Below are 21641 nucleotides of genomic sequence, written 5' to 3'. Positions count from 1 at the left end.
AACGCCTTCCTCTACACTTTTGTTTCTACAATAGTTGTCGTCCATTTAACTTAAATTCAGTACTAATACTCTGTCAAACAGTGTATGAAATAATGTTATATTTTTTCTTTTGTCTTTTACTCTAAGATGTACATGTTTCGTAAAGAAATAAGCCTTCTTATGGTATTAGTTTATTGTTTCTTCATCTATGCGTGGCACGACACGGCCCAGTGGTTTGAGGCGTGCGACTCGTAATCCGAGGCTCGCGGGTTCGAAACCCCGTCGCACCAAACATGCGCGCCCTTTTAGTCCTGGGGGCGTTATAATGTGACAGTCAATCCCACCATTTGTTGATAAAAGAGTATCCCAAGAGTTGGTGGTAGGTGGTAATGATTAGTTGCCTTTTCTATAGTCTTACACTGCTAAATCAGGGGCGGCTAACGGAGATAGTGCTCAAGTTGCTTTGCGCGAAATTAAAAACAAATCACCCCTAGCGGAGAAAAGAACACACATAAAATGTGGTTTGAAATGGTTGAAGTTAAATACAAAACTGCACAATAAGCTATCCGTACTCTGCCCACCACGGATATCGAAACCTGGTATCTAGCCTTCTAAATCCACAGACATATCGCTTTGGTTTAAATTTTGCGAAAAGCAGGACAAGGGCTATCTCTACTTACTTTTCATAATTTAGCAACCATAAACTAGAGGAAAGATAGCTAAACACCATCCACCACCAACTCTTGGACTATGCTTTCACTAGCAAATAATGGGACTGACCGTCACATATAATGCCCCATGGATGAAAAGACAAGTATTTTTGGTGACGGAGATTCGAACCCATGACCCTTAAATTAAGAGTCGAGCGCCAACTATACAACAGCTGTAATAAGTTATCAGAAAAGTGTAGTTCAGCGATTCACGACCTCTAACCTTGTACCTGATCTCAAAATGAAATTTCTTGGGTTCGAAACGTGCGTATTTAGTTTTATAGTGAATTTATAGAAGTGGAATATTTAGAGACAAGGATTAATGTTAAATTTTAATGTAATCATAAAACTGATATCTGGATGTATTTTATTACTCACAATCCCCAACTGTAACAGATTAGAAGTCTGGAAACAATGTATTTAAGACTATAGAGTGATATACGAACACCTGTAACTATTTATTGTAAGAAAACGTAATTTGAGCTTATTTTTAATCAGGCAAGTGCTAAGGATCGTAACACACAACAGTATCTATCTAGGCAAATACTAGCGATCAGAACATAGATGATTGTTTATCTAAGCAAATACTAGAGATATAAACATAGGTTACTATTTATCCAGACGAGTACTAGAAATCAGTAAAACGTGCGCATGCCATAAATCACGAGTAAAATTATACACTCTCTTGACTAGAACACAGCATGACATATAAACCATAAAAGCAAGAAATGAAAATACTTGTTACTTTTAATTTCAGTTTGGAAGTACATCTAGTTCACATGGTGTTGTTCGTTACTAAGGTATAGTTTGTTCTTTACCTGGTTTTTTTCTTTAATTTTTGGCTTACTGTGTTTCTCCAAAGAAAATTATAAGATGTAGCTTTTAGTAGGTCCCGGGAACTATGAGGACGATAGCACCAATAAAGTTATTGAATGGTGAAGAAGGAAACAATACCGTGTTTTGTGGAAAGGCCGCAAGACAACCTTTAGAATCTTGACCGTAGGAGTTTATTTCTGGTGCTGTCATTAGTGAAGATGTGCAATCTCTTACCTTACTGGACATGTTCATTTTCAGGTCACCACTTTAGTTTCATTGGTCAATGGACTTTCAGAATGACCAGTACGTTGGAATGATCATATGGAGGTAGTGAGAAGATTTGGCACCAAACTAACACACTTCTGGTTTCGGTTCATGAAACAACAGTTTATCTCTTTACACGTTTTAAGAGCCAAACTAAAAGAAGAACTGTCTGAGCTGGATAATTTGGTAACATAGAGTTAGCCATAAACATTATGACGAGTTGTATGTGTGACTGCAATGCATCCAAGAGAAGAGAACCTAAAACTTTGCACACATAGTAAGGGGACAGTATGGGTGTGTACTGAGGTACCATGTGTTAGATTTGACTCAAAAATGTTCTTTATCCTGATTATTCTGCTTTGTAAAGGTCTATAGAAAAGTATCATTTTCTCTCTCTTACTCAGTACACTATTTTCAACATAAACTTGGGAACTCTAAACATTTGAAGTAAACTAAGTTTTGGAAACAGAAACAGAGGATACGATAGAATTTGAAGACTGAAAAAGATTCAGATAAAATCACAGTAATAAAATAATCGAATCTGAGAAACTAAAGTAAATCTATTTGTTTTAAAAGGGTTGGACTGAATTAAGATTGGAAAATCGCAAAATAAAAATCATTAAAGAATTGGTGCATTGGGGTAGCTATAGAAATAATTGAAATAAAGGAGACACTTAACTGGTGTAGTAAGATCTCAGTAAATCCACTCCTTACTATGTTTTAGTACTGTATATAGAGTCCAGGTTAAATGGGTTATAACTAAAATATTCCTGGTTGACCAAGTATGATAATCATTGAAAATGTTTCATGACCAATGCTGTCAGTGAACAAAGGTCAAGGAGTGACATTATTCACTGGACTAAGAATGTAAGTTAAAATTCTTGATATGAGAATGCTTTCTTTCTACACATTTCCACTAAATGATCAAGAAAAAAAATGTTTAGCATTACAGATATTAATTTTGAGGTAAAGAGGACTGGAAGGTTAAACACGAACCATTAGTGGAAGAGGACTATTGTATTGTTTGGAATGGTGAGTTGTACCAGTGATGAATTTTAGTAGTCTGTTCTCTTTATTATACTTTTAAAATTAAACAATAAGTTATCCTATTGTAAACACTCTCAAACTCCTATATTTTGTTTTTTCTTTAATTAATATTTTTACCCAGTGTTTTCCTTACATCATTGCAATATGTTACTGATTTGCATGTTTGTTTGTTTTTTTATCTTTATCATTTAATACTAAAACTTATGTCAGTGAACTTTTTATTTGTCTTTCCTACAAAAAAACATCTCTGAAATAGCAACTTCTATAACTTTTTAAGAAATAAAAATTCATTCAATGTTTTTAGGCAAAAATGAAATATCTACTATTTCTAAACGATTTGGTTCAGAGACATCTCAAAAAATATTTCTAGGAACAGATGGTTAAAGTTAAGAGCAATTAATCTGCCATTACAGACAAGTACTTACAATCAGACTTGATCATTTATGATTTGTAAGAGTCATTTAAGTCATACTGTAGATTTGCAGCAATATATACTCTATAATAATAAATGTTGGTTTGTTCTTTTTGGTTCTTAACCCTGCAGGGAATTTCATCCTACATAAAACAGCTGCTTATATAGGTACAGTAATCTGAAATTACATAAAGCACATTATTTCAATGGCATTTACTGTATATGTATGGTAAGAACAAAATATATCTGTGGTAACCTGCTGCTGATATTACCAGCAAGCAGCAACAGGTTAAACCCAATCACATTATTTCAGGGTTTACAGAATGTTATCAAGACTGCATAGATTTCTTTAAAGACCTGACTGATAATTGCCATGTTTTATATCCAAGAAGCTGCTGTAGTAGTGACATTTTTCAATATTAAGCTACAAGGTAGGTATCTAAAGGTTTTAAATAATGCTGCTGATAAACCTGGCAATTTTTATTGGAACTCATAATCAAGTCTTCTTTATAAACATATTAAAGGAGAATCAAGATTAATTTAGTACATCACTTCTTAGCTTGCAGCCTGAGCTATTATAAAATTATTGTCAGAAAACAACAAAATTATAAACCCTGTCATTTTGAAACTCCTTCAAAGGTAATGAGCACATTGTTGTTTTTTTTTTTTTGTAACTTACAAGAGGGTAACAAATTGTAAATAATGGAAAAGCAATTAAAAGTTTTAATGACATTATGAAATCTAAAAAATTATAAAATGTTTATACACTAATATTTTAGTAGTATTAAAAAGGGTAAACAAGTTCTTGCTTTTATGACCCTGATGTTATGCACAAAATACACTACTTTTACAGGGCATAAAACTGTTAATGCTGAGTTCCTTTGAATTTTTCAAAATTGCAAATAAACTTTAAGAATATAATATAACAAGCTCGAAACTTAACATCTCCCTCTGAATGCATTAATTAAAATAAAAACTACATGTACTTTGGACTTCAAAGGTTTATTACATGCATTAATGATCTAATGATTTCATTCATATATTATTTCAGTCAGACAATATGGTGAGTGGATGGTAGATAATATTCTAGACATATCAGACAGAATGTGTTTGTTTTGTTATAGCAAAGCAACAACGGGCTATCTGCTGTGTCCACCAAGGGGAATCAAAACCCTGATTTTAGCATTATAAATTCAAAGACTTACCTCTGTCCTACTAGGGAACAGACAATGAACACTTGTATAACAGTTGTTATGGAGTGAATACCTTTACTAAGTTAACATTCACAAACTTCATATCATAAAACTGTTGTTATAACAAACTAGTATTCCAACCACTACTGTAGTTGTTGTATACCAGTGAGACTTATAAGCTATTAAATACAATGGTAGCTCAAATCAAAATCTTATATCAAGGTTAAAATAGCCTTCTTATTTACAAATTATAAACTTCTCTAAAAAAACGATTCCTGATTCTTTTAGCTTTTTTCACCACAATCAAATACATTAGAATACTGAATGTTTTCAATGTGTGTAAATAATCATACTTAAATAATTTTAAACCTTTACACCACCATTATTTTCTGATGGGATTCCAAACATATTTATACATGGTGTCTTTGTTGTTAATATTTGCAATAATTTTATCAAGATACAAATAATAGTTGATACTATGGAATAAGAACCAGAATTTCATTTGATTAAGTAAGTGGTTCAAAAGTTGTATGAAGTTTAAAGTTAGGCAATTGAAAACAGATGTTTCATTTCAAAGAGAATAACTGATATTTACCTGTAAGACAGGAGTATTTTGCAGTGAAACCAATATTTTATTGTTAAAAAGGCTCCAATGCATACAAAGATTCATTAAATATTAATCATCATATAATATTATTTACAATAGGAAAATAATTAAATGTTTAAAAAAATTACCTTTCAAAATTATACAAGAGTGTACACGTTATCTTGTATAATTATATGAGAGTAGACAAAGTGTTGGGGTGGGTAGTGATGACTAGTTGCTTTCCTGCAGTACTTAATCAGGGACGACTAGCGCAGTTAGCCCTCATGTAGCTTTGCACGAAATTCAAAGCAAACCAAATTAAAACCAACTGGTCGTTTGCCTTCACTTTTCCTTCAGTATATAATTATTTATTGTTTCTATCAGTTTACATGCTATTCTATCCATGATTCCAATAGCATGTGACCCAATTAAACACGTTACTTTTGGCCTTCTGCCAAATGAGTAATTTTCTGTGTTTTTATGCGAGGGGGAGTAGTAAGCTTGAGGTAATTACTGCCTCCAGTTGGCACTGCAAGTTCACGCTGAGTGATTTAGTGATTTCGATATTAGTTGTAACCTGTTATCTTGAACTCGCAAAGTTGGAGAGAAATTCAGATTCTTTTAAAAACAAATTTTAGTCAAAGTGACGCCTGGTAGAAATTGATGAAATAACATTTAATTTTGTTTTGACCCCGATGGTCTCAGTGTTTAAATTTATAAAACTATAAACATAACCCATATAGCCCTTTTCACTAAAGTTTCTGCTACATTTACGATTTCAAACAATCGTTTATAAACTCACACTCAGTGAGCATGCGCAAGTTAAAGAATTTTGTGAAAACCTATTCTGACCTTCAAGACACGTGTTACTGAAAACCTAGTTTATAGAACATGAAATATAATACTTAAAGGATTGTTGTTTATAAATGTTTTTTACCATACCTCAGTTTATATCAATTTGCCACGCTATGAAAACATTTAGTAAAATGAAGGTTTACATTTCTACGTTTTTAAACAACTAGTTTAGTGTTAACTCTAACGTATACCTTACAAAATCAAATATTGGCCTTTTATGAGGGTTTTAAGCATAGCAGCAACATATATCTATAAACTATGATCTAATTTGTCTTAATTTAACATTTTAATTAAAGAATTATACAAAACATCTTTAGTTAGCATACTTGAACGTCATATAAAATAATTAAGATTCAAATCGAATTAAATGTTTGTCTTGAAAACTTATCCAACACGTAATCGAACAGTTTTGTGAAACGTTAGGATTAGTGTCTATTTACGTCACTCGGAAAAGGGTTCACTGCGTCTCATAATGATGGACGTGCGAGAGTGTGGAGACGTCGAGGAGAGCGATTTTCCGTAATGGTTCTGTAATGGTCTAAGCAGGCATATGCTTGGGTGGCCGCTCCGACTTACTCATACTCAACAGGGGTGCTCTGAATGCACGACAATATAGAGACGAAATTCTGGAACCCATTGTGAGGCCTTTTGCCGGTGCTGTCGGCGATGGGTTCATTTTCATGCAGGTTAACGCGCGAGCCCCCTTCGCCTAACTGTGCACGCGTATGGACTTCCTTGATGAGGAAGACATATAGACTTTTGAGTGGTTCGCCAGATCTCCAGAGTTAAATCCGATTGAACATTGTTGGGACATGTTGTCGAGGTGTGTTATTGAACGGCAGCACTCAGAATGTACAGGAACTCCGACAAGCCCTGCTAGACAAGTGGGCTCCCATACCCCAAGATAACATTGATAGACTGATTTGAAGTGTGCCAAATCGGTGTCAAAAGTGTATCACAGCCCGTGGAAGTCACATTAGATATTGAATGTTTCAAACATTTCTTGAATAAACGCATGTAAACTGTTTAAAGTATTGTATCGTATGGGATATCAGTTTTTGCAATACTAGTCATTTTTTTAAAATTTTATTTCTCCATGTTTTACACTTCATCACACATTAAAATGGATATAGATGGAACTGAAATAAGACAAAATATCTAAAAAATAAAAGTATTCTCACATTTGGAACACTGAGATAAATTATATAAGAAAACGTACTTGTTCTTTTAATTTTAGCAGTTTTTTATAGCCGTAAGGAATTTCAGCTTAAACAGCAATACAGAGGTTCCATCTGGTCAATGAAGATATACTTAGAATATTTCACTTCTGTATTTTGCAGTTTTATGAGCGTTTTTTTACCATTAACCGGTGGTAGATGGATCTTCACCAAACTCGGTATGGTGGTTCATTGGGTCCATGGGGAAACACATAGATCTTTTGAGGCTTACGGTTTTATGAGCGTTTCTTTTACAACTACTTCGCCCTTATTGACCGATCAACACTGAATTTGTCTACGAAGGTTTGTTGAGTCGATGTGAGGATACGTTCAAATTTTCGGTTTTACATTTTGTCTTTGGCAGTTTTTATGGGCGTTTTATACAATTACATATAAGGGAAGCAACTTTTCATGTCCTTGAATAACCATGAATTTACATAACTTACGTCACTACTTTTCACTTTTAACACGATAAATATGATACGCATAAGTAAAATACATAGGTAAATTCAGGATTTATAACGCAACAGTTTACCCTCTAGTAATAGAGCGCAGACAGCTCACAGTATAACTGTAGGTTCAAAACAGATAAACATAACATAGAAGCAAAATGGAGTATTCAGATCCTAACTTTAAAGGCTCAAGTCCCAGTTCTTTCAAAATTACAAATTTCAAGTAAATGGCAATGGACATCTTCAGATCCAAAGTTTTAAGACTCGAGTCAGATGTTTTCCAAATTTACAAATTCCTCGTAAAGACGACAGTTTAATACAAACTCTTTATTTCTCAGGGTCGTCGTTACGTCGTATTAACTCTATAAACCTTCTATCAATAATTACTTGTTTTCCATGCAATATCTCATGATTATCAAAAACCATAACAATGGCTGAAAATATACTGCACGTAGTAAGTTGATACTACTGCCCTCTATAAATCATGTTCTTAATAATAATATCTGTATTTCAGTTTGAGTCGCCACAGCTGAAAGCAGAGGGTCAAACGGTATAAAATATCTATTCTTTAGGTCTGTATTTTTATTACTGTGTGATATGTATACTTTCATAGAGTTTAAAAACATCCTTTTAATTAAAAACTTTAAAACCAAAATACGTTTTACCTTTCTCACGTTTGTTCTTCAGACTGGATTTCTTAATGGAAAATTAAAACGACAGTTAGAAAATCGTTTGGGATTAGAAATTGCTTTAAGAATATCGTCAAAACAAAAAATATGATTCTTATATATAAATCTTACATCCCTGTATGTACCAGTTTCTGTTAGTCACATCTTAGTTTGTACCAGTTTCAACTAGTTACATCTTAGTTTGTACCAGTTTTAACTAGTTACATCCTATTTTGTAATTACTTCTGTTAGTTGCATCCAACTTTTATCTTTTCTGCTAGTTACATCTTAGCTTGTACCTCTTTTTCTAGTTGCATCCTAGTTTGTAACTATTTCTGTTAGATACATCCTAGTTTGTAACTATTTCTGTCAGTTACATTCTATTTTGTTGTTTTTTTCTGACAGCCTTATCCTAGTGTGTACATGTTTGTATCAACCTCAACAAGATTCTAACTAAGTGTACATTTTTCAAACCAAATTGTAAGTTAATATGATATTTGTAGGTGGTTTTTCTATAATAGATTATGAATTGTTAAAGTTCAACGTTCAACACAATAAATTGCATGACAGATGGAGTAAAACTAGTGAGGTTGGTGTTTGAAACCAAAAGCAGTGTGTTATGATTTACTTTCATTTCTTTGACATCCACAGTACCAACATACGAGTATTATGTGATCTCATCCCTCTATGACCTTTGATCTTGTCTTGAATATGATAACGTTTATTGTCACGATAAAACAGACTACACTGATTTAAATGTGCTTTACTGTTTCGGTTGTTATTTATGTTTTCTCTTACAGTAGGTAAGTTATGTCTAGCAATGTGTTAACTGGTTCTTCTTTTTTTGTATTTAGGAGTTGTGTACAGTTATCGAACAACATATCACATTGAGTTTTGACGTTAATGAGTTATTGGAGGTTCCTTTGTTTTCCACTTTTTACCAGCGCACTGTCACCCCTCTCTTCCCTAAATGGCAGTATGGGCTGATATGTGAACTCCATGTGACAACCATATTTTATCTTTTTTTTTTAAGGAACCGTTCTTCAAATGACATCGATTTAGCAGGTTTTGTTGTCTGGCTTAATAGTTTCACTTCAAATAAAAACAAAACAAGCAAACCACCTAAAAGGTACCAATTTGATAATTTAATCAGGAGAATTACAAATAGATATTACAAAAATTGACCTCAAGTCATAACAAAATTTTATACTCTTAATACATCAAGTGATTTATTACGACTTTCTCAATCTATTCAAGTATACACAGAATAAAATTTTGAAGGATAGAGTTACCCTTGGAATTTTTTCATGCAGTCTTTCAAAATAACATTATTTAACATGATTAATTAGGCTTGAAGAAAATAAGATAATTCTACTTTATTTTCCAATTGAAATTTGAGATTTATATCTAGAAGTTAGACGTATATAATAAATAAATATATTGTGAGCTTAGAATCAAAATATTTTTAATTTTCGTTTGTTTTGAAATTCGCACAAAGCTACTCGAGAGCTATCTGTGCTAGCCGTCCCTAATTTAGTAGTGTAAGACTAGAGGGAAGGCAGCTAGTCATCACCACCCACCGCCAACTCTTGGGCTACTCTTTTACCGACGAATAGTGGGATTGACCGTCACATTATAACGCCCCACGGCTGGGAGGGCGAGCATGTTTAGCGCGACTCGGATGCGAACCCGCGACCCTCAGATTCCGAGCGCAAGCCTTATCGCGCTCGGCCATGCCAGGCCTTTCATTTTCGAGAAAGGAACTTCAGAAATCGATCTCAAATTGAAGTTACTTGCTCTATCAGAGAGTAAGACGTTTAGGGTCAGTAATATGATTATGTACTAAAAAAAGACCTACTGTTACAAATATGATCATATAATAAAGGTAGATCTAGTTTTAGGAATATGATCATGAGCTAAAGGAAAATCCAGTGTTAGCAATACGATCATGTACTACAGGAAGACCTAGTGCTAATAAATATGATCATGTACTAAAGTAAGATCTAGTGTTAGTAATATGATCATGAACTATGGATAGATCTACTCAATTATCATATTACTAACACTAGAGTAAGAACTAGTCAAGGTTCATATCACTAACACTAGAGTAAGAACTAGTCAAGGTTCATATCACTAACACTAGTTCTTACTTTAGTACATGATCATATGACTAACACCATGTGTTTCTTTCGTATATGATCATATTTTTAACATTAGTAACATTATTATGTACTAAAGGAGAATATAGTGTTAGTAATATCATCATCTACTGAAAGAACCTAGGGTTAGTAATATTATCACGTACTGAACATCTAGAGTTAATAATATGATCACGCACTAAAGTAAGACCTGGTGTTAGTAATATGATCATGTACCACAGGAAGATCTAGTATTAGTAATATGTTCATGTTATAAAGGAAGACCATGTGTTAGTAAAACGATTATGTACTAAAGTAAAATCTAGAGTTCGAAAAATGATTATGCAGTAAAGTAAGATCTTGTGTCAGTAATATGATCACATACTAAAGTAAGATCTAGTGATAGTAACACGATTACGTACTAAGGTAAGATCAAGTGTTAGAAATGTGATCCTGAACTAAAGGAAGACCTAATGTTAGTACCGTGATCATGTACTAAAGGAAGATTTATGTTAGTAATATGATCTGTACTAATCGAAGATATAGTGCTAGGAATATTATGATGTATTAAAGGAAACCTAATCTAAGTAATATTCCTAGCACTATACCTAATCTAAGTAACCTAATCTAAGTAATATGATCATTTAACAAAGTAAGATCTAGTGTTAAAAATACGATCATGTACTGAAGATCTAGTTTTAGTAATATGATCATTAACTAAGGATAGATCTAGTGATAGTAATATGATCATGTAATAAAGGAACGCCTAGTGTTATTCATATAATCATGTACTAAACTAAGACCTAGTACTAGTAATGCGAGATTTTTTGTCAGTAATATGATCATCTAGTAAAAAGTGTTCTTGTGTTAGTTTTGTGATCATGTACTAAAGGAAGATCTAGTGTTAGTAATATCAAAATGTACTAAAGGATGATCTCGTGTTGGTAATATGATCATGTAGTAAATGAAGACCTGGGGTTAGTAATATAATGATGTAGTAAAGGAAGACCTTGTGTTAGTAATATAATCATGTACTAAACAAAGAACTAGTGTTAGTTATATTACCATGTATCAAAGTTAGTAATATCATCATGAACTAAAGATCTAGTCTTAGTAATATAATAATGTACTAAAGAGAAACCAATGTGATCATTGTGATTACATTGATCAATTATGATCATGTAATAAAGGAACACCTAGTGTTATTCATATGATGATGTACAAAACTAAGACCTAGTATTAGTAATAAGATCATCTACCAACGCGAGATTTTGTCAGTAATATGATCATCTAGTAAAGAGTGTTCTTGTGTTAGTTTTATGATCATGTACTAAAGTAAGATCTAGTGTTATTCAAATGATTATTTAGAAAAGTAAAACCTAGTGTTAGTAATATGATCATATACTAAAGGAAGATCTAATGTTTGTGATATGATCATGAATTAATATAAGATGCAGTGTTATTAATAAGATCACGTACTAATGAAAGGCCTACTGTTACCAAGATGATCACGTACTAAAGGAAGTTCTAATGTTAATAACACGATCATTTACTAAATGAAGATGTATTGTTAGTAATATGATCATGAACTAACGTAAGATCTAGGGTTAATAATATGACCATTTAGTGAGGACGACCTAGTGTTAGTAATATGATCACGTACTAGAGTATGATTTATTGTGATAAGTCACGTACCAAAGGAAGACCTAGTATTAGTGATATGATCATGTGTTAAAGGATGATCTAGTGTTAGTGATATGATCATGTAGTATAGGAAGACCTAGAGTTAAAATATGATAATGTACTAAAGGAATATCCAATGTTAATAATAAAATCTTGTACTAAAGATCTAGTGCTAGCAACATCATAACGTACAAAAGGAACATCTGGTGTTAGTAATATGATCATGTACAAAAGAAAGATCAAGTATTAGTAAAATGATCATGAAGTAAAGTAAGATCTAGTATTGGTAATATCATCATGAACTAAAGAAAGACCTTGTGTTAGTAATATCATCATGTAATAAAGGAAGACGTAATACGGTCATGTATTAAAGGAAGAACTAGAGTTAGTAATATCATCAAGTACTAAAGGAAGACCAGGTTTGAGTAATATGATAATGTACTAGAATAAAATCTAGTGTTACTAATTTGATCATGTACTAAAGGAAGACCTAGGATTAATTAGGTGATCATGCACTAAAGTGAGATACATTGTTAGTAATATGATCATGACCTATATTAAGATACAGATATAGTGTGAGTAATATGATCATGAACTAAAGTAAGATCTAGTGTTAGTAGTGTGATCACGTATTGAAGATATATAGTTAGAAATATGATCATGTTCTAAAGAAAGAACTAGTGTTACTAAAATGATCATGTACTAAAGAAATATCTTGTGTTAAAATATGATCAAGTTCTATAGATCTAGTCTTACTAATATAATCACGTACTAAAGGAAGATCTAGCGATCGTAACATGATCATGTACTAATGAAAAAAACGTGTTAGTAATACGATCACGTACTAAAGGAGACCTTCTGTTAGTAATATGATCACGTACTCAAGGAAACCTTCTGTAAGTAATATGACCATCAAATAAAGGAAGATATGGTGGTAGTAATATGATCATTAACTAAAAAAGTCCTGATGTAGTAATATGATCATTAACTAAAGAAGTCCTGATGTAGTAATATGATCCTGTACTAAAAAAAATCTTGTTTCAGTTATATGATCATGAACTAAGGTAAGATCTGGTGTTAGTAAAATGATAATGTACTAAAGGAAGACCTAAGGTTAAAAATATGATCATGTTCTCAAAGAATATTAAATATTATGAATGTGATCATGTACTAGAGGAAGATCTAGAGTTAGTAAAATGATCATGTGGGAAATTAAGACCGAATGTTTGTAACATGATAATGCACTAAAGGAAGATCTAGTGTTCGCAATATAGTCAGGTACTAAAGATCTATTGTTAATAATATGGTCACGTACTAAAGGAAGATTTAGCGTTGGAAATATGACCACGCACTAAAGGAATACCTTGTGTTAGTGATACGATCATGTAGTAAAGGTAGATGTGGTGTTAGTAATATAATCAAGTACTAAAGGAAGATCTGGTATTAGTAATGTGATGATGTACTAAAGAAAGACCAGGTGTGAGTAATATGATCATGTATTGAAGGATTCTCTAGTGTTAGTAATATGATGATGCACTAATGTAAGAACGAGTGTAGTAATACGATGGTGTACTAAAGGAAGCCAAGTGTTAAAATACGATTATGTACTAAAACAAGATCTAGATTTAGTAATATAATCATGTACTGAAAGAAGACCTGGTGTTAGTAATATTGTCATTTTCTAAAGGAAGATCTGGTGTTAGTAATATAATCATGAATTAACGGAAGACCTAGTGTTAAAAATATTATCATATACCAAACAAAGATCAAGTGTTAGTAATAAGATCACGTACTAAAGAAGGATCTAGTCACTAGATCAATTATACGTTGACAATCAAGAAATACTTCACATTTAAATGTTAAAAGTCTATGAATCTAGTGTTAGTAATATGATCACATAGACTTTTAACATTTAAATGTGAAGTATTTCTGGATTGCCAACGTATAATTTCCAATGTTTGACAGTTGATTCGTTTGAGTTTTGGGAAGCTCGAAATCTTCACCAAGTGCCTTTGTTTATTTCTTGGAAGGTCGAAGTGTAGGAGTTATGCCAGCAATCAGCCGCTGAAATGAAAAAAAAAAACGAATTCAATAGTTGAGGTATAACTTCCTAATCTGAATATTAACCTCATTTATCATCATAAATATTATATCTGGAAATATTAACATAAATGATATTTATACGTAAAGAAACTGGTGTATTTCAGTAATATTTTATTTGCCAACTTTGAGACTGTCTCTATAGTCAATATAAGTGTTGAAAATCTACTACAATATGATCATATACTAAAGGAGGATCTAGTGTTAGTAATATGATTATGTACTGAAGGAAAACATGATAATAAGTTTCAGTATAAATAATTTATCAATAATATTTAAAATTTTACTTTTGATAAAGACGAAAAGCAACTCACGTCCTTAAGAGAACCTGGTGTTACCAGCATAAAATGAAAAGCATATAACGGAATCCATAACATTGAAGCCAGGGCTATCCCCCAGCCTAAGACTTCTCCCCACCAAGGATAAACGTAAGTCTCTGCATACACCAAAGGCTTGTATCTCAAAACTGAAAACAGGAATATTCCCTAAAGGAAATATGTATTTAGAATTAGGAAAAAGACATTCTCTGGTTCTCTGAATGAAACTGAAATAAAATTGATCATTTGTGTGTATATATATATATATATATTAGCTACTAAAGATAAGGTATTTATTTATATGTTTTTGATACTGTGAGAAACGTAACTGAGTTAACATAATGCCAGTTTTATCGAGTAAGTGAGAAAAATGATCTGTTATCACAATTAACATATAGTATTCTCACTTGCTGAATGTTCAAGGTTCATTTCGTTACTTACAGTGAACAAATGTACAAATCTAGGTCCTCCATTATCCCTAAATACTTTTATAACTCCACCATAGGTGAGGGTCAATACAGTTTACCGTAACTGAGATATGGCGTGGCTGTTTATGTCAATGTCAGTGGCCGAAATAAATAATACTATTATGCAATCTGTTGTGCTGAAATACAACTAGTTCTCAATATCAGAAGTGGCGATTGAGGCTCATTAAATGTATCGCCATCTATTGAATGACACCTCAAACAAAAAATCAATAAAAAAATTCACACTTCTGGTTTGGTTTGTTTTGAGTTTCGTGCAAAGCTACATGAGGTGTATATGCGCTAGTCGTCCATAATTTAGCGGTGTAAGACTACAGGAAGGCAGCCAGTCATCATCACCCTCCTCCAACTCGTGAGCTTCTCTTTACAAACGAATAATGGAATTGACCGTTACATTATAACGTCCCCACGACTGAAAGGACGAACATATTTGGTGTGACGGGAATTCGAACCCACGACCCTAAGATTACGAGTCGATTGTCTTAAGCACCTGACCGTATCGGTCCTACATTTTGTGTATTCAAGATTTAAACAATTATAAAAATAATTGTGGTATGTGTAGCCATCATTTCTTTATCACATAATTATAAATAAAAGTACTGTGTGCTCAACATGAACAGGACTTTCAGTATGTCAAGATCCTGATTAAATACTTATTGATAAATGTTTTAAATGTAATACAAAAATTGCGGTTGTTAAAACTAAATTTAATTTTCAATGAACGGTGCCATCTTTAACACATAAAACATTAATGTTTATATCAGAATTGTGCCTTTTCAACCCTGAAAGGTGCCACAAACAAACTCCGATATCAGAGTTGAATTCAACAATCATAGAAATCTATCCTTAAATTTTCATTATTCCAGTTGGATTTTCAGTCGAATTTCGTCCTCTTCTTCTTGGAAAGGAGTCTGTGGCATTTAGGTGAGGACGTTTCTGGGACCAAACCCGAACTCACCATTAACATACCAATAATCGCGTGCTGATATAATCCACTAATTCCAATGTTATACTGTTATTGGTAATATAGGGGTATCAAACTTACCAAACAAATGGCTGGAGAGACAAAAACCCAGGTAGCGAGGAAGTACCAGTTAGGCCGATATCCTGTCATCTCTTCAATGTTGCTAGACAACCTTTTTACACCTGAAATAATTTATTGTTATTAATATTTTAACAAATTTATTGTTTTACTGGTTGTTACCTTCACGTAAAAAAACCACTTGACATAAAACTTGAATTAACTCAAATCTACAAATTAAAAGTGTATTTGTTAATTAATAGTTCAAAGTTTATAATGAAAACAACTGAAAATCCCACAAAAGATTAAAAACAAAAAAGGCCCCTGGTGGTTAGGGCGCTTGACTCGTAAACTGAGGGTCGTGGATCCGAATCCCCGTCAAACGAAACATGCTCGCCCTTTAAGCCATGAAGGCATTATAAAGTGATGATTAATCCCACCATTCGTTGGTAAAAGAGTATCCCAAGAGTTGACGGCGAGTGGTGACACCTAGCTGCCTCTCTCTAATCTTATACTACTATATTAGTGATGCTAGCGCAGACAGTCCATATGTAACCTTCGCAAATTTAAAAAACAAAACAAAAGGTAAGAAGATAATTTAAAGGATGAATAGCGAATCTGATCCTTTGTGGAGATAAAGTTAAAAAAAACTAGAAAAAGTGAAGCGAAGAAAAAATTAAGTTGTTAAAAACTATTGACTTTGAGTACAATAATACAAGGATTAAATGTAATGAATAATTAACTATCATCTCTAAAGTGAAACTTGAGTAAGACACAATCTTCTACGGTTAACTTGAGAATAATATATCATCATCTTTAGGGAGAGCTTGCACATAGTACAACAGCACATTCTAGAGTTAATTTCAGAATAATATATCATCATCTTGAATATAGCACATCAGCACATTCTAGGGTTAACTTGAGAATAATACAACAACATATTTTAAGGGTAACTTGCATATAGTACAACAGCATGTTCTAGGGTTAACCTGCATATAATAAGATACCACCCTTCAAGATTAACTTGTTTATTGTACAACAGCTCCTCCTAGGATTAACATACGTAAAATACATCATCACATTCTACGGAACAGAATAACAACATATAAATAAACAGATATATAAGAAGTGGGAAGTGGCGTAAGAAATAATGCAGGACATGCATTTGAAACTTACCATAAACCCATGTAATAGCTATAGTTTGAAAGAAAACAGTGAACAGTAGAGTCATTCCACTGGCAGAATAATAATCCATCAGTTGAAATATGTACATGCCCCCCTGAAAAGTAAAATGATTATTTTAGTGAATAATACAATCAGTTTAAAGAAATCCAATCAGAATTATTTATTAACAGTTTCGTTTTTATTAAATATATTTTATTACAAGTTACAGTTTCCATATTCTAGATACAAGATAACACCATGGTAAAGCCACAGAAATAAACAGATATATCAGAAGTGGAACGTTACTGAATAAATATAATAGTATTGGGAGTTGTGCTTATGGTAAGTTTTATTTATTACGTCATTTTTACAGTGAATAAGATTTGTTTTAGACTATCCACCCAATATTAGACATCATGCACTACACACCCGACATAAGTCTTCATGTATTACACATCATCATTAGATCACGTACTACACACTCAACATCAGACATCATGCACTACACATCATCATTAGATCACGTACTACACACCCAACATCAGACATCATGCAATACACATCATCATTAGATCACGTACTACACACCCAACATCAGACATCATGCACTACACATCATCATTAGACATTACATACTAAACACTAAACATTTGACATCATGTGCAACACATCATCATTAGACGTCATGTACTACAGACCAATCATCACATAACAAACTGAGACAGTTATAGATATCTTTCTACAGGAACTAACATCTCTCTCTACAGCAGTACCTTACTGTTATCATCATTGACGCCATTAATTATGACGTCGTTTATTTTGGATGAGATGACGGCTTGAGGAACTTTTTTTTTTGACGGACAAATGAAACATCTACCATAATGATATCTTCCTTTTACTCGTTTATTGATTTTTTTTAATATTATGGAACATACCTTAGTGACCATTGGTAGGCCTAACATGTATAAGATGATAACAATTACTACGGTAAAAACTTCTCTTCGCGGTCTCAAAAGAGATGGCCATTCGTCCACGATCCCTGTGATGAAAGTTTCCACGGTGCAGAACTGAAAAACAAAAACTGACCAATATCAGTACACATGTTGTCATAACATACAGATCAAAGTAACTTAATAACATAGTTAGACAGATCTATATAAATTGTATATGTACACTGCTAACCAAAATCTTAAGATCAATGAACAAAAAGAGAAAATATGCATTTTGCGTTGTTAGACTTAACCACATATTTGAGTAGAGCTTCGATAAAGACAATAAGAAAAGGGAAAATAAAAATAAAAAACCCTTTTAGCATTTAATAGGAAAAATGTGAACACTATGAAATTAGCCTAAATACCAGTTGATCAAAAGTTTAAGACCGTACTGAAATGAAGCGTTAATCGGTAAACACGAAACGAAATTTAGTCATTTGTGTTCAAGCATTAGTATTGTCAACATCTTCCACTCGCATCTCCTGTGTAACATTGGGTACAAACATGGCAAAGGCAAAAAGTTGACAGAGTTTGAACGTGGCAGCATTCTCGAACTGCAAAATTAAGGTATCTCTCAACATGCCATCGCTGGTGAGACTGTGCGTAGTAAAACTGCTGTTGCAAATTTCTTAAAGATCCTGAGGAATATGGAACGAGAATTTCAAGTGGTCAGCCCAAAAATATTTCGCCGACGTTGAGTAGGAGGATTCGACGGGTTGTCCGGCAAGACAACAGCCAATCGTCGAACCAGATTAAGGCCCTTACGGACACAGAATGCAGCTCAAGAACAATAAGACGGCATCTACGAGAGAAAGGCTTTAAAAATCGTAAACGTTTTCAAAGGCCACGCCTCCTTCCACACCACAAAACAGCTCAGTTAAACTTTGCTGAGAAGCACCAAACACGGGGCGTAGAAATGTGGAAGAAAGTTTTGTTTTCCGATGAGAAAAAAGTTAACCTGGACGGTCCAGATGGTTTATAACGTTACTGGCACGATAAGGATATCACACCGGAAAAAGTTTCTACACGACACAGTGGAGGAGGTTCCATCATGATCTGAGGTGCTTTCTCCTTCCATGGAACAATAGAACTCAGATTATTCAGGGGCGTCAAACACCAGCTGGCCACATTAGCATGTTGGCGAGAGCATTTTTATTGACTGAAGGTTCCCGCTTGAGTGGAAATACCTGGATCTTTCAGCAAAACAACGCTGCAATCCACAATGCCCGCAGGACAAAGGACTTTTTCATGACGAATAACGTGATTCTTTGGGACCATCCAGCGTGTTTGCCCGAACTGAACCCCATTGAAAATGTTTGGGGGTAGATGGTAAGAAAAATCTATAGAAATGGACGTCAATTTCAAACAGTGCATGATATTCGTCAAGCCATCTTCACCACTTGGAATAATATACCAGCCAGCCTTCTGCGAAATCTTATATCGACCATGCCAAAGCGAATGTTTGCAGTTATTCGCAATGATGGCCGTACAACTCACTAATGAGACCTCTTATTGGGCATTTCCTACCCTGTTTGGGACTTCTTTCTGGTATGGTCTTAAACTTTTGATCAGCTAGTATTCAGACTAATTTCTTAGTGTTCACATATTTCCCTATTAAATGCTAAAAGTTTTTTTATTTTTATTTTTCCTTTTCTTATTTTCATTTTTCGAAGCTCTACTCAAACAAGTGGTTGAGTCTAACAATGCAAAATGCAAATTTTTTTTGTGTTAATTGGCCTTAAGATTTTGGCCAGCAGTGTATATATATTTAGTGAATTAATGTTTTATATAATAAAGTTTCAAACACACGTGTTATTATTTAGTTTGATAACGTAATACTTCATCTTGCGTGAGAGGACGTTTTAAGTTATTAGTTTCTGAAATAGAAGTTTATCTCTATGGATCACTGAAGAATGGTACTTTGAAATTTCTTGCATATTGAAATATTTAACCAGCGATAAACAGTTAAACAATATGTGGTTTCGCATCCATTGTTTGATTTGTTAGATATAAAGAACATAATGTAAACTTATGTGACGTGCAGCAACAAGTATATGTGCCACACAACAAACATGTGTTAGAGGTCGCAGTTGAAACACACAACAATCTGAAACTAGGACTAGAATAACGTGGTGAGATTTGTCGCAGGTATCAACCACGTAACTCATTAGTGACATATGTAACAACTTACAAACATATGTAGCAACTGCAAGAGGTATTAACCATGTAGCTGATATAGTTAATTACTGTGACATGTGGCACATAACTAAAAAATGTAACACGTAACAGCCATGTAACTTGTTACTAATATATGTAATACGATAGGAAAACTTAGGAGGTATCCATCGTGAAGATGATATCTGTTATATGTAGCAAGTTACATACAATTGTAGGATGTAGCATACACACGTATTAACAATTGTATTGTAACTCGACACATGACTTGCAACCAAATATTTGATAGGGCAGAGGAGGAAATAAAATATATGATATTAGCAACACACCAGAAGGGCTAGTTTTGTTAAACTGAAAAATTATATGTTACACGCACACCAGGGAATAATATATGGGAGTCATGGAGTTAAACAGTTCGTAGCTTCTACCGTTAGCTCCTGTTGCTACTCAGGTTGTGAGTGTAATTAATGACAATGATATCCTTTCATTTCATCAACTACAAGTTTTACAAATTTCACGTACTAGCCTTACGTTCATTGAGGGATTGGCAGAATTTCTAAATCCCAAAAAACAGTCGCAACTTGCTAATTGTTTTCCCTTACCTATCGGTTCTCTCGTATATCTCTTGTTCTTTGTTGAAATGTGTAATTGGGTAAAATGTAACGGACGTACTAAATAACACCCGCACGTTAACGTTACTCACGTTTTTATACTGCTGAAATTGTTTATTTCACTTCCAAGGAGATTCCATACGTTGAACCACGCACAAGACGTTAAAACTCCCACCAAGCAAACGATAACAGAAACGTATAAATTTAAAACAAAAACGAAAAGACAGTGTTTAATCCCTGAATATTTCACAATGTTGACGTACATTAACACATAAACATATTATCTGCTCACCTGACTGTTTATGCCGAGGATTAGCAGCATGAAGAAGAATACAGTTGCCCATAGAGGTGAATTATGCAACTGTGAAACAACTTCAGAGTAGGTGATGAATGCCAACCCTGGACCTGAAGAAAATACATCATGTTAGATTATATCTAAACAAGGACCGTGTTTGTACTCTGAAAATAACACAGCAGGTCACTGTCTGATAATACTTAGTGTATATTAAGATGTTGATACACTGTAACTTAACAATAGACGTTCATTTTAAATGTTTTAGAACCAAGATTAAAAAAATATATATTAATAAAGTTTGTTCTGAAATATTCTGTTACACGTTGATTTTGTACAGAAACAGAATTTTTAGTGTTTATATAAACAACTGAAGCACTAGAAGACTGAATTATCTTACCGGACTTCACAACGTCAGCAACTTCAGTCCCGTCACCTTTCAAGTAGGCCATGTGTCCGAGGAC

General features: G+C 33.4%; 1 protein-coding gene across 5 annotated transcripts in view; it reads right to left on the bottom strand.

The window, feature by feature from the left end:
* Positions 1–13946: 13946 nt before the first annotated feature.
* Positions 13947–21641, bottom strand: part of LOC143242162 (sodium- and chloride-dependent GABA transporter 1-like) — a 532318-nt gene continuing 524623 nt past the window's right edge. For 4 of the 5 annotated variants that reach the window (XM_076485478.1, XM_076485479.1, XM_076485481.1 and 1 more), the window contains 5 exons: positions 18043–18174; positions 17120–17222; positions 15968–16068; positions 14435–14605; positions 13947–14084 (listed from right to left, as the gene is read on the bottom strand). In XM_076485478.1, coding sequence (XP_076341593.1) covers positions 14037–14084; positions 14435–14605; positions 15968–16068; positions 17120–17222; positions 18043–18174 — 555 coding nt within the window. In that variant the 3' untranslated portion in view covers positions 13947–14036. Of the gene's footprint in view, positions 14085–14434; positions 14606–15967; positions 16069–17119; positions 17223–18042; positions 18175–21177; positions 21291–21577; positions 21636–21641 lie in introns of those variants that run through there. The other variant, XM_076485480.1, reaches the window with a different exon arrangement.

This window comes from Tachypleus tridentatus, unplaced genomic scaffold, assembly GCF_004210375.1.
Source record: "Tachypleus tridentatus isolate NWPU-2018 unplaced genomic scaffold, ASM421037v1 Hic_cluster_2, whole genome shotgun sequence".
In the NCBI taxonomy this organism is placed as follows: domain Eukaryota; kingdom Metazoa; phylum Arthropoda; class Merostomata; order Xiphosura; family Limulidae; genus Tachypleus; species Tachypleus tridentatus.
Note: the sequence above shows the minus strand (reverse complement) of the source record. Positions and strands in the feature narration are given on the sequence as shown.